General features: G+C 36.9%; 1 protein-coding gene across 3 annotated transcripts in view; it reads right to left on the bottom strand.

The window, feature by feature from the left end:
• The window catches only part of LOC108630648 (neuroligin-1), a 141,434-nt gene that overhangs the window by 31,930 nt on the left and 95,712 nt on the right, over positions 1-13,792 (bottom strand). For all 3 annotated transcript variants that reach the window (XM_026818475.1, XM_026818481.1, XM_026818469.1), the window contains one exon: positions 204-468. In XM_026818475.1, the coding sequence (XP_026674276.1) occupies positions 204-468 (265 nt within the window). The remainder of the gene's footprint in view (positions 1-203; positions 469-13,792) is intronic.

The following is a 13,792-nucleotide window of genomic DNA, read 5'->3' as shown; positions in this document are numbered from 1 at the left end:
CCGACGGATGCGTTAATCACGAAAATTGTTACATACTTTTTTATCCAAATTATATTGGCTTATTATATATTATAAACTGGCTTATTATCGTACGATGTGGTTTTAAAATGTAATATTTTAGCAAATATTTACTTTTCATTTATTCTGTATGCAATGTACAGAATTCAAGTGCATGTATCTTTAATGAACAAGTCCAATCTTACCTTGGCAACGCCATAACCCTTCGAACGTAGTCTGAAGAGGCAAGGAACGACGACCGCTGGTGAAACTGCAGCTATCACACTACCGAGAAGCAAGCCCCATATCCAAGGCAAGCCCAGCAAATATTTTGTAAGCACGGCCACCACAAGGGCCTCGACGACCCATGGAATTAAACCGAGTTTTGGTACAGTGATTTTCAACCTCTTCAAAGCGTTTGGATCCAAATCCAGGCCGGCTCTGGTGAGAATAATGACTAGAGCGATTTTTCTGTAAAATAAAAAAAGATTTTTTATCATTATTGGTTCTCATGACCTTACTACAAAAGAACAGTAGTTTGTATGCTGAATATAATAGTTTAATAAAACTCTAATACCATCAGACGTATTTTAAATCGAAAATTTAAGAATTTCGATAGTTTTGGTGTTTTCAAAAAATTGTCAAAAAGACAGTTAATAGATCATACGATTCATAGATTCAATGATGTCGATAACAGATATTTCATACAATAGGATCTGTTGTTTTTTATAAACTTCTAGTGCTATACTAGCTTTACATATACAATAGGCTCCAAGTGCTATTCTGGCTCTAGCAATACGAATGGTTGATAATATTTTTAACATTCGTGGTTTTGTAGAGCTATACATATACGATTGATCCGTAGCCTAACTCTGAAGATTTTTGTCTGAATCAAAACAGACTTCAATTTTGTTGCGGTTGTACAGATCGCTTTCTTAGTGTCCCTCTCTGGAAGTAGAAGACTCGCAGCGTAGATTCGTCGCGCTTTCTCAAGACTGCCGATGTAGGAGCGCTCGCTCAGCAGACCGAAACGGAGCTTTCTCTGTCCCTTCTTCGTCTAAGAAAACTCGTAATAGGATAAGTTTCGGACGGGCCGACTTCGCGAACCGGTTTCAGCAAAGTTCCATTCGGGGCTGTCTTTAACTATCTACTGGACTCAAGTTTTCGTCGAGTAGTACGTCCCGGGGCTGCTTTCCTAGATTCGAGTTTGGTCCTCATTTGCATGGAGACAAACGCCAAGCAACCGAACACTTATCTCGAACGTTATTTAAAGATAACTGATAAATCGATTTAACTATTTAGAAATTGCGTTAGAGTAACAACGATATTTGATGTAGAATGTTTGTACTTCTGAAAGAAAGTAGAATTCCGATTTAGTGTCTCCAAGATTTTCTAATTAGCACTCGTTTTATATGAACCGTTACACATTGATATGCATGAGAAAAGCGAACATTTTGCAGAACTGTTTTAGTTAAAGCATAATTTAACAGAACTTCGAACAAGAGGTAGCGCATAAAATCTACATTTTCGAGTTTCTGATAGAAGTACAACACAAGTAATGTTATTGTATGATAATAAGATTTGCAAGTAGAAGCATCATCACCGACTCTCATCTCGCAAGATCTTCTTTTGCAAAAAATGTAGACTAATGCATAAATTACAACTTGTGCATTGTAGCAGACTTAATCAATTCATCCCCTGTTTTGCAATCCAAACGATTTACACACAGTTTAATAGAGCATTCTTATCGTGAAAATGTAGTACTCTCTTTTTGCATTTTATCGTTGCAATTATTCATGAAAATATTTATCATGCAAAACTCGAGGAATTTAGTGCTGAATTGAACTTGAATATCAATTTTCTGATTCATTGTTGTTCGCCTAACAATACCTCCTTTAATTTTGGACGAGGTCTGAGAAGAGATCCGAGATATACGTTTTCGTAATTCGAGTTTTCGCGTGGAAAGAAGCTGTAATGAACTCTCGGTCCAGTATTCTCAAGCATTTCGACATCGAGAAAAAGTTTCGCTCTGGCGACGTTCGATCGATTCGAATTGAAATTCAACGAGGTTCTTATAATCCTTTTTCTTTGGACCGCTTCCTCTCCGCACAAGCTCGGCGGAATTTTCAAACAAAATTTGGATTCCGCTTTCCACCCTGGCTGCCTGGACGCTGATTGAAAAATAATATCGTTTCCAGGTCGGAGTTACAGAAACTTATCGGAACGCAAGCCCCAGACAGGAACATGGTATGGCGTAAAATTAAAAGGTTTACACGCCATTTGTCACCAATAATTTATCAGATCTAGTAATAATTAATGTAGTTTTCCAATACATAAACGAACACTAAAAAACGATACTAATTGTTACTAGACCTAATATATTTAAATGTGAAGTGAATACCGTTAATCGCCTATAACCCATGAAATTAAAGAAAATTGATTTGCAACACGCGATGAAACAATCATTAAGTGTGAAAACAGCGTTACGGAAAATTTGTTTCTGTTAGAATCGATAAACCGGAAAATTGTTGTCACAAGGGTGCAACAACCCATGACTATTTAGTTCGTCAACCGTGTATCCGCAGGTGTGTCCAATAATAGAGCTTTGAGTTCGATTCCGTTCTGGTCTACCGTCGAATTGTATGTTTCCAGTAATTCGAACAAAACTGTACTCCCTTTTCGAACGATTGCTCTCTGGACCTAAAATCTTCGGATGTTATCTTGCACTAACTATTTAAACAAATTCCATCTGGATACTTTGATCAAAAGTGAATTTGACGTGATTTTTTTTTAATGACTTGGGATTTAAGTTATTGCATGTATCTATAAAGACAAAATTATTTCATGCACCTAAGTTCTTCTAAAACTGAAAAATGTTACAATGCTAAAATGTTTTACTTTTTTACGTAGCAAACAATTGTACCGTTTATGAGTTCTCGAAAAGTATTTGTCCTCTTTCAACGCAATAGTCATTCGCGATTAAATACATATTTATAAGTGATCGATGGTGATGAAATCGTCTCGTGACTTTTTATCGTTCCATCAATAAACAGTGAGTGGAATGTGCATCATTGCTTTATACTACTCCACCGTATTTTATCAAGTCTTCTAAGACCTCGACTTCTCACCGTCTCGTGTGTTCAAAAGATAATAATTGATCTAGTGGATCAAAAAAGTGATCGATCTTCGACAAGTAATTGATCACATGATGTGATGGATACAGTAATTTCAAGATGTTATCGGTAGAATATTATAACAATGATTTATGACGCAATAACAGCATTTTTATACCTTGTAAATGAAAAAATATTTTTCTTCTAGTAAAGATAAAAGGTAAAAATCTTTAAGAAGATACTGTGTCCATCACAGATTTTCTACCGGATATCGGTAATCCCTTTCGTAAGGAGGTCGAAGTTTATCAGCAAACGAAGTTATAGTAATTCTCGAAAACGAAATCCAGGAAGATTTATGGACCAACTATAGAAACGATGTTAGAAAATGAAGTGGTACGGATTTGCAGGAAATGAGCACACGATTGGGAAAGGATAATGAAAACCTGGATAAAATGCATTCGAATTCAGCGAAACAATAATTTATGCACAAGTCTTTTTTTCTATACTACAGTATTCTAGGAACATCAATAAATTACTTAATAAAATAAATATTATTAAAAGCTAATGATTAAAAAAATGATCAGTGTAAAACAGTATCGATAAAAGGATAAACGTCCTGGACTTGGCTAATTTATCCAGTCAATTGGCGTATCTCGCGGGAGGAACGATTTTCGACTGTAAATATAAAACGCATACCGAATTGCATCGTTGCAAATAAGTTATTTAAAAACCGTCTCACTGGAAAATGTCCATTTCGGCCGGCAGCCACGCGATTATTTAAATATTTCAAATTCCGTCCCCGAGGGAGGCATTCCCCTTTTCAAGAGAAGCGCTTCAACGACTTAAACCAGCAAGGACGGAAGAAATATTACGAGAATTTACAATTCTATTCTTCTTTTTTGCCCGTCGCCTCGCGTCGAGCCGGGACTCAACAATGCCACTCGTTTGCATGTGCGGTCCGATTTATGTTTAATTTCGCGTGCCCATCGCCCGTTGCGAATTCACGATCACTACAATATATATGCATTAAAATTGTAACATGCATACTATTTCGTCATTAATTTCATCGATTTCTAATCTCGTATTTAAGACAACTCATACATTTTTTTATAAAGGATAATGTTTTTTTTTTAAGACACATTTATTGACATTGAAAGTTAAGAACTAATAATAACACGCATTTGCAGAATATAATAGTAGAAGTCAGATAATTCAACAAGAACAGCGTAATTACCCTACGTCAATCTATGTCATAAAGACAAATGATTGAAATGATTTTTCGAGTTGTGTCATTTTTACCGCAAGGGTACGTACGTGTGTACACTATTTTGCTATTCCTATCGTATAGATAAAAGTCACAAATACAATCATGAAGAAACGAATTTAACAACAGCCTAATAGAACCTTTTCTCTCTCGAACAAAATGCCGCAGTATAAAAGCAAAGGAGAAGACGAAGAGTTCTTGCGAGGATACAATAGCACCTGGACAAAATGCAGCTCGGGCAGGAATTATTATCATTTGGCGAGCTATTCGTTGGCCAGTTCGTTGTTTCCCGACCAAAATGTGTCGCGCGAAGAATACTTGACCCACATCTTGAACGGGCCGCCACGCCGTGTCGGTGAACCGTGCTCTAATTTGAATTAATGGTTCACTGTAATGCGCGGAAAACAACAACACCCGCATCGAGCGAACTTCACACACCGGTAAGTTCAATCGTTCGACCTTCGATCGTAGTTGGCCCCGACCTCGTTCCCTGGGACTAGACGCAGTTATACACGAATCTGTTCAAATTCAGTTTTTGGCGATCATCTCCGTTTCTGATTATTATTGTCTCATTGAATCTCAATCCTCTTATCGCATTATAACAAAAATTGCATTGCGAACAATTCAGTTGCGTGAACATCTTCACTTTCTTTCAGAATTTCATACTTGCTTTGTAGTCTTAAGAACCCCATTAGTAATCACGTGGCTTTTCTAAAATTCATCGGTAAATTTTTTTACTCTGTTTTGCCGATGATAGTAACAAATATAAAAGTGATTTACTAGAATTGACTTTTCGTTCTTATATAAAAAGATTTTCAAGTCGGCAGATACCTTTTTGGCAACACGTAATGGTTATCGATTCGTAAGTGAATTTAATAAATATTATTTACGTAGAATGAGCAGTCAAAAACATTGATTTTATTTATATTCAATTGAGTTCGGAGTTTTAAAAGAACCACCTTAAGTAGCATGGGCAAAGAATAAGTGGATGTACGGCTGATTAGCGAAAGCGCATCGACGCAGGAAACGCGCAGATGCGTCTTTTGCGCGGATCGAGATTGTCAGGGGACGCGAACCGATGCCAGGAATCCCAGTGTTTCTGGGTTAGAGGCGTTAAGGCCGATTCGTACGGATGCATAAGGGGTGCGCGACCTCTCGTTCGTTCAATCGATAACATCCCGCTCCTCGTAGACCTTATTCAGAACGAATTTATGGTCTATCACGATTTACATACATTTAATGGTACCTCCTGGAGAGATGATCTTATTAATATTTTCATATAAAACGGAATTTACAATAACCAAATAATTTTATCTTCATATCTTTGTATACATATGTATGTGTATGTGTAAGCTGAAAGTCATAAGTTACGCGCGCGCGCGCGCGCGCGTATCCAATCCGGATAAAATTGCATTCAAGGTAAAAATATACTGAATTACAGTGCACATCAAGGAGTTAAAGAAATATGTTACCTATTTCTTGCAAAATGGTTGAAACGTGCGTAGCTGTAACCAGTCTATTACTCATCGCAAATATGAAAGTAATACAATATCTATAGTATTATCAGACCAAAATACGTCATGAGTATTTCCGATAACACAATCGCTACGCATCTGTATTGCACAATCACTGAGATTCTCTAATAAAACACATCCAGAAATGCAATCTTCGACATTAATTGATTTGTACTTACCACTTTTTTCTCATTTATACTCTCTTCAATATAATAGCGACGATTTTATCAAAAATCCGCAATATCAAAATGACATCGTTTCGTTCGTTGATGAAAGAAATTCTCAAATAGGAACGTTTTCCATGATATAATTAATGTTACATTTTTGAGAAAATTGAATTTATAAAACTGACGATCGTCGAATCGTATAAAGCTATTCAGAATATCAAAAATCCTATTTCAATTGTTAAATAATAAAAGAAATGCCCATTTAAAACGCATTTTTCAAACAGATACAATAAATGTTTTATTTTGCATAAAAATTCTAATTATACTGACCCCAATTAGAACAAACGTTGGCTCGCGATTAAATTAATAATTGTCATTTTATTTATTTCTTTTTCATTTGAAAGCTTGATAAATAATACATGAAATTTTCTATCTCGAAGTTCGTTCTCGAATTTCCTGAGAATCTTCAACATACCGCGAACAGAATGAGAATAAAACTTTTCAGCGGACGATTTCATCGAAGCTCTCCCCATTATAACACAATCAGTACGACTCGTAACATCTTGAAATTATTACCGTTCCCTATCGAAAATTCGTTTTCAACTGTTTTCTTTCCTTTCCGGATGTCTATCTCATCTTCTTGAAGATCAGAAACAAGAATTCATTTTTGCTTTAATTTTAAACTTCTCAACTAACAATAAACATCAAATATTAAAAACTATTTCATACCGTTTTATGGTGAAAAAAATCGTCGAGTTAATAATGGTTCTTAGTGGCTCTTCGATTAAATAGAACGACGCGGGGGTTTGTGAGTCTTTGATGCGATTGTTGATTTAGTATACGTACCTCGAAACTCACAAAAGAGCCGAGATGTTTGTTTAACGAGTATCCTCGATGCGGAATCGATAAGGTCTCCGAGGATCAAAGGAGTTCTGTCCGACCGAGAATCTGGAAGGACGTGTTCTAGGATTTCGTAATTCGCATCTTCAAGACTCGCTCCCGTTTCAATATACTTCCGACTGTTTATATGCGCAGCTGCAAACGGGAAATTGAGAATTCCTTTCTCTTCGGAGGAATTCAAGGGTGTTGATGAAAGTAGGAACAATCAGTCGTTCGTACATACAATACCAGTCAGTCACTTCACGTTTATCTTAAAGCTGTACTTTAATTAACAATCAAATACTTGTCAATCAGATACTCTTTATGATCTATTAACTACTAAATACCTTTGTGACCTTTTATTGAAGAAGAAAAAGAGCACTTGTCATTTAAGTTCATACGTACATAAAAGATATTAATCGCACAACATTTTTCGGAAAGACATAATTCTATATCCATCATATTCAGATACAACAATTCGTTGTCTCTCATATAACGTTTCTAATGTTATTTCGATCAATTGAGGAAAATGAAAAATTTTCTTTGTGGACAGACAGAAGTGGCTGCAGAAGTATTGAATAATATTTTGTTGGAAATCTTTCATATATATTATTCCATCTAAATCGAAATACTTATTTTCGTCTCAAACTGTTCTTTCGTTTCGCTGATCGTTCGGGAGATCGATGTACGGTGTACCGCATATCTCTGGAACCTTTATATGTCTGGAAGGTCGCGCATTTCTCTGCGGCGAGCATTTAAATGCAAAACCCTAGCGCAGACGAAGAATGGTCTTCGTGGACGAGTTTCGAGGAGCATTCCCTTCTATGTCCCACCGTGAAAAATGACCCCGAAGTCCGCATGCGGTTTCGCGATCGCGACGAATGCATATCTTCCGTGCTTGACTCGTTTAGCAAGATGTTTCCGCTTTGTAACACTTATATCATTCTCCTTCGTACATTTTTTATTCGGAACTGTCGCAGATATCTCAAACACGGTAGAAATTCTACGTTTCATTCAGTTAATTCATTATATACAGTTATAATATTAAATACATAATTAGATGGCAAAACCAAATATAAAACAGAATATGAAAGAAAATATAGTGGTTATAACGATATTTTAATTTATGAAAATAGTAATATTATTTTCTACTCTGTGGATAATAAATAACACAAAATTGTCACAGGAGAGTCCAGTGTAATGAAGAGCGTTATAATGATAAAGTCGAGGTAACTTCTGTACTTTAGAAACGAGAGAATAACTTCTGTACGGAACATATTCCTCCTTTGTATTCCAAACCATCGACCTCATTAGTAAATAAATGGCGGTGGCATTAGAAATTCGAAGTGCGATACCATTTCCCACCTTCCTCTGTACTTTTTTTATTTTTTCATTCACTGTCGCCGCTTTAAAGTGTCGCTTTTTCAGTATTTAGATCACGTCCACTAGTGACTCGCACAGAAATCGATTTAACTGAAAGTTATATACGTATGCATGTATGCATTTACATACTACTTCAGCTCACGCACGTCGTACGAGAGATCCCACTTCCTCTATGCCGAGAGATTATTTACAAAAACTAGGCTGCTAGCTTTTTAACTTTGTTTCGAACTTTGTCAGCGAATTTTGAAAATTTAATTATCAAGAAACTCTCCGCGTTTTTTTATTACAACCTCTAACCTTTCTCCCGGTGCAATTAAAAATTAATCAAACACCCAGCAACGGATTAAATCAAATAAAAGTGTGAACTTCAGGTCTTAAGAGATTTTGTAAACGAAATTAGTGAATACCGGCCATTTATCAATTCTGTAGCATCCTGGGTTTGGACAGTAAGGAGTTAAATTTATGATACTTATGTACAAAGCTTTCCTGAAGTATATAAAAGACTCCATGGCTCGAGTATGGTTCAAACGACGCAAGTTATAAACTCTTGAAGCCTCGAGATTTGAAAAGCCGCCAAATCAGAAAAATTATACGATATGATTTTAATTATTCCATTTGCGGTTTAGGAATTAGATGTGTAAGACAAGAATTTCGGTAACTCCTGCCAAAATGTGATGCAAAGTGTGCTAATGAGCGCAACAAATAAATGCAGCTTAGAGGAAACACGAAAATGAAGAGTGCCGCCGCCACCGCCGCCGCCACCGCTGCCGCCAACGGTGGTTCGTGAACAGCGCTCAGTGCTTTTCGCGGTGACCGTGACGGATGGAAAGCCTCGGAAGTAATTAAAACTAATTATATGTGGGAATGAACGCAAGAAAGGGGGTCAAACAAAAAAAGGTGAACGCGAAGAAAGAACACGATAAACACGTGATACTTGCGAGCGAGAGAGATCAAAAGGATTTTCAGTGCGAGATGGCCACTCAAAGACACTGCTCGGTTATATATGCACGTGAAAGTTTTCACGAGGATTTTTGCGCTTCCGACGATGAAAACGTAAATTGCGACTTCAAAAGGACGTCCATAAAACGGCGAGATCAAGGCCGAACCGGCGCATACTGTGCACAATGCACATACTTGAGTAATGCGACCAGGCTACCCACACGACAATCGGAAATGGCCTCCTTGTATTCGGTAGAGGTTGTCGCGAATATTTAAATTCCGATTTTAGCTCTGCGTTTGACGATGTTACATTTTCGATTAGTCGATATTATAGATTAATTAAATTCCAGTAAGGAACTCTCGATTCCGGGATTCGATCAATAAACATGTGATTTAAATCGAAGTGGTGGAAATTGAAACAAGTCTTCCTCACGTGTTTCATCAAATAAATTACAAATAAAACTTGTATTTGATTGACTGAAGGACTTCGACTTGAAACGATCCTTTCAATAGGCTTTTAATGAAATCACATGGAAACGGAGAATGATAATGAGATATCGGTCGCGTTTCATTCGACTCCATTTCTCTAATTGCTCCGATAGAAATCGTTCTGTCTCCGCGCTACCCTTTTCTTCGCGCGTTTTCATGTCGTCGATTATTACCTATCTCCGCGTTCAATGCGCCAATCTATCCTTCGTTTATTAGATCATTCGTTTCTTCATCCCCTTTTCTGTATATTTATTTCTCCCCCTTCCCCCTTCTCTCAAGATGAAATAATATCTATAATCGCTAACAATTAATTCGATAATTATTTCTCTTATAGTGTGCATTTCGTATTCAATTCAATTTCAGGATTCTTACAAAAGCATACAACATTTTAAATTTTACTTGTATGAAACATATTGTTCGTAGAATTTTTATTCATTTAAATTTTTAACAAACACCTCGGTTTCCTTTCTGTTCTTTTATCAAAATTTATTTCATTGCCATGAATCGGTTAACGAACCCCGCGTGCGTTTCGTTAAACTCGCGATTAGGTTGTCTGTTGTTGCAAAACGTGGCCTGCGAGCTTTTGAAAAAGCATTTTCGAGGAGCAGCTCGTGGCGAGGTCGGCCGGGGAGATAAAGAGATCCTTGAGCGTTCGTGCATCGAGTAAGTAAGTGTGTATACACATTACACACCAGGTACGAATCGAGTGGTTGAATTTAAAAATGAATTAATACGCGACGCGCCACGGCACGCCGGGCGCCGCGTTAAATGGGGACAAGTATTTCGCGGCACAGTGAACCAACTAATGCACACGGCGCGCGGCGACGCGACGGAGATAGCGCAACCCGATGTGTACCGTGTGTCGTTCGCCCCGATTCGGAGTAGATAGACCAACTTTTGATACGAAAATTGCGACAATATTCTAGTGGATGCTCGACCCTGTTACTTGTATCCCTCACGCCACTTCCGCTACCTAAGGGAGATTTCCGCGGAAAAAAAGCTCGCCAAGATCACAGCACGCAGTAATTAAGTAATTACCTACACAACTTTTATAATTGGACATAAAATATGTAGGAAAGATACATCATATCGAGACGCAATACTAAAGAAATAAAGACCAGCAGATTCTTAACACGTTTTGTTACATAGTGTAGATGCAGCTTTACTTCCCTGTCGCACGTTAACGATATAGGAGTGCTATAATTATTAGGTGTGAATATCTAACAATAATATTAGATTACTATACATATTGTTAATATCAACAGTGCAATTTCAATATGCAAGAAATGACTTGAACCAATATGTATTGTAGATATATGTATGTATGTACTATGTATATACATTCAGTGCTTATGTCTATTGATGCTAGTACTTTAATTTCATATCAGCAGTAGTAATTATCTATATTAGGGATGTTCATAGCGCAACAACATTATTAAATTATTTTCATTGATTTTTGTTATGTACACAAACTAGATCCATTTTACACTTGTACATGGCATAAATATCGCAAATAAATTGATCAATTCACGTACAAGGAATCATAAAAAAAACTCTAACTTATGGTATATTACTCATTTATAAATACCGTATAAAGAGTTGAATATGCTCCACCGTCATTCTAATATTTATTGCTATTTATATATAGTTCGTTCTAATCTGTTATTCAGATCTTCTGTTCAATATCCATTATTTTACCCCACCTTAATTAATACGCTATTTGCCGTTTAACGCGGTTGATTTACAACTATAAAAGCAAACCCTCTTTAGGCATAATGCACCTCGTAAACGGATGTTTACGCTAGATAGGGCATAGGTAAAGCTGGTCAAACAGTGTTGACGCCGCGCTCGCGGTCGTAAGCGATTTGCAGCACGTTCGCTTAGATAGACCAAAACGCGTTCTGTGCTCGTGCAAACATCAATGCAAAGTGGTCCGAAACGTGGCCCCGAACGTTTATTGACTCTAACATTCACCTTGCTTCCATTGATATAGCGGATAGGCAAGTGTATCTATTGATTATTACCCCTAAGAATACATCCAAGCTTTGTCCTGACCTATGCAGCTGGATTGTCTTGTCAATTTCATTCCAAGGATACGGAGTCTGAAAGGACTTTGGAATTGATTGACGGTTGATGCATTATGTATGAATCCTTGTGTTATAATCCAATTAAGCTTGTTCTGGTTATACAATTTCTGTAAAAAGTTATACATGTTCTAAATATAGTGTAGTCTCTAATTTTGCTACGCAGCTACTCGGAATTGGAATATGATGATATAATTATTAAAGTCATTTAACTATTATTGGATCAGTGCAAACCTTCGTGCCTGATTTGAAATAAGATATTATTTTATTCATATTATCATTTATATTTCATGGTAAAATAGTTTTATCGAAACATCTCTCTTTTCTATCATTTTTGTGAGAAGCAGATAGATTGCTTTTTTTTTATAGAAATATAATTAAATCGAAATTGTTGAGATCAAAATCACTATTTTTAAATCGCTTTTTACTGCTTGGAGAACAGGAGCGCAAAACTTTAGTCATGCACCACTCTTTTAACTCATCGTTATTTCGCATCTGTATAGAAGAGATTAAAAAAGAGCACTAAAGAAAACTGTTAAACGTAGATGCAAGCGTTATCTCTTACAATTTTCTTCTTTTAATCGTGACCATGATCGTCTTCGGACGCGAGTTAGTAGAGCACGTATCACGTAAATTTCATTAAACAATTATTATTCGGGGACTATTCTACTCGTGAAAAGGGAACTGAGTCACGATTTCAAAATGCAGTTTCAGAGGGGCTGGTGGCGCGTACGAGGTCACCGGAAGGTAACAGAGCGGACAGAATGCGACATCCGGGAGCGGTCTATAAAATTCCTTCAGGAGCGTACCCGGGAGACGCCCATCCGTGCCGTTGCTATCTTGTCGAGTTTACACGGGAACGAAGTCTGCGACGACAAGATGTGTCGCGGACGACGAAGACACAGAGCCGTCGACCTACGGCTTCCGGTCTGGCTTCTTCGCGATTTTATTCATCCAGCCTAGTGGCTCTCCACGTTATTGAAACACTTACACGGTGTCGTACACTTTGTAACCTTATGATCCATCTTGTTCTATAAGCTTCCCTCTTTTCTTTTTCCCATGAACGTAAAGAAAGCTTTAACTTCTTCAAATACATTTTTAATTCTTTTTTTTCAACTTTATATTACGTAGCACAGTAGTGAAAAAAAGCGAAAAATTTGTAGGCGAAACACTTCGTTATAGAAAATATTAGAAAGTCCAGAAAATTATTTATCTCTCATAGAATAGATTGGCAAAAATATGAGAGCTAAAAACGTGGATCATCACAGAACATTTGCTTCGACAGCAATTTATCTAGAATAAATATCAAACGAAAATTTAATTAGAATAAGTACATTTCGCTAGATTTGATGTGTTAGTAGCTAGGTTCTTATAATCTTGTCTTCAACCGGCACAGTGTATTGCAAAGCCTATGCAATAGCATCCTAAAGCAATCTGATGACGATATACATATTTTAAATTCATGTTATATCTTATTAGTAGCATTCTACATATAACTAAATTCTCTGTGGAACTCGAAACACGGCACAGTTCTCTTTTCGATGCATAACAATGCGCGAGTATAAAAACTCGCTTAAAAGTTTTCAGTTTATTAGAATTTGATCTACGGTTTACATTACATTAGATAATAAGATCTAAATAGTTGTAATGGAACGAATCACTATAAATAAAATCATGAATTTTTGTTAACGAAGTAAGATAATATATTCCGCAAGTCGAATATTCCTCGTATAATTTGGGTAGGTTTGATAAAAAGTCGAATAGATCCTCGCATAGTCGCACGGTGAGGTTTTTCTGTATCATTTTCTTGCATCGTCTGGCGCGGATTTAACGACCACCAGGGAATTCCCCAATATCCGTGCGGGAATTAAGATCCGTATATGGAAAAACAGGCTAAGCGTTCGCGAGCAGCATTGTTGGTCAACGAGGAGCTGTTTTAACGGCAATGCGAGAAGGCAAACGA

This window comes from Ceratina calcarata, unplaced genomic scaffold (genome assembly GCF_001652005.2).
Source record: "Ceratina calcarata isolate Rehan_Ccalc_2016 unplaced genomic scaffold, ASM165200v1 scaffold143, whole genome shotgun sequence".
NCBI lineage: Eukaryota > Metazoa > Arthropoda > Insecta > Hymenoptera > Apidae > Ceratina > Ceratina calcarata.
Note: the sequence above shows the minus strand (reverse complement) of the source record. Positions and strands in the feature narration are given on the sequence as shown.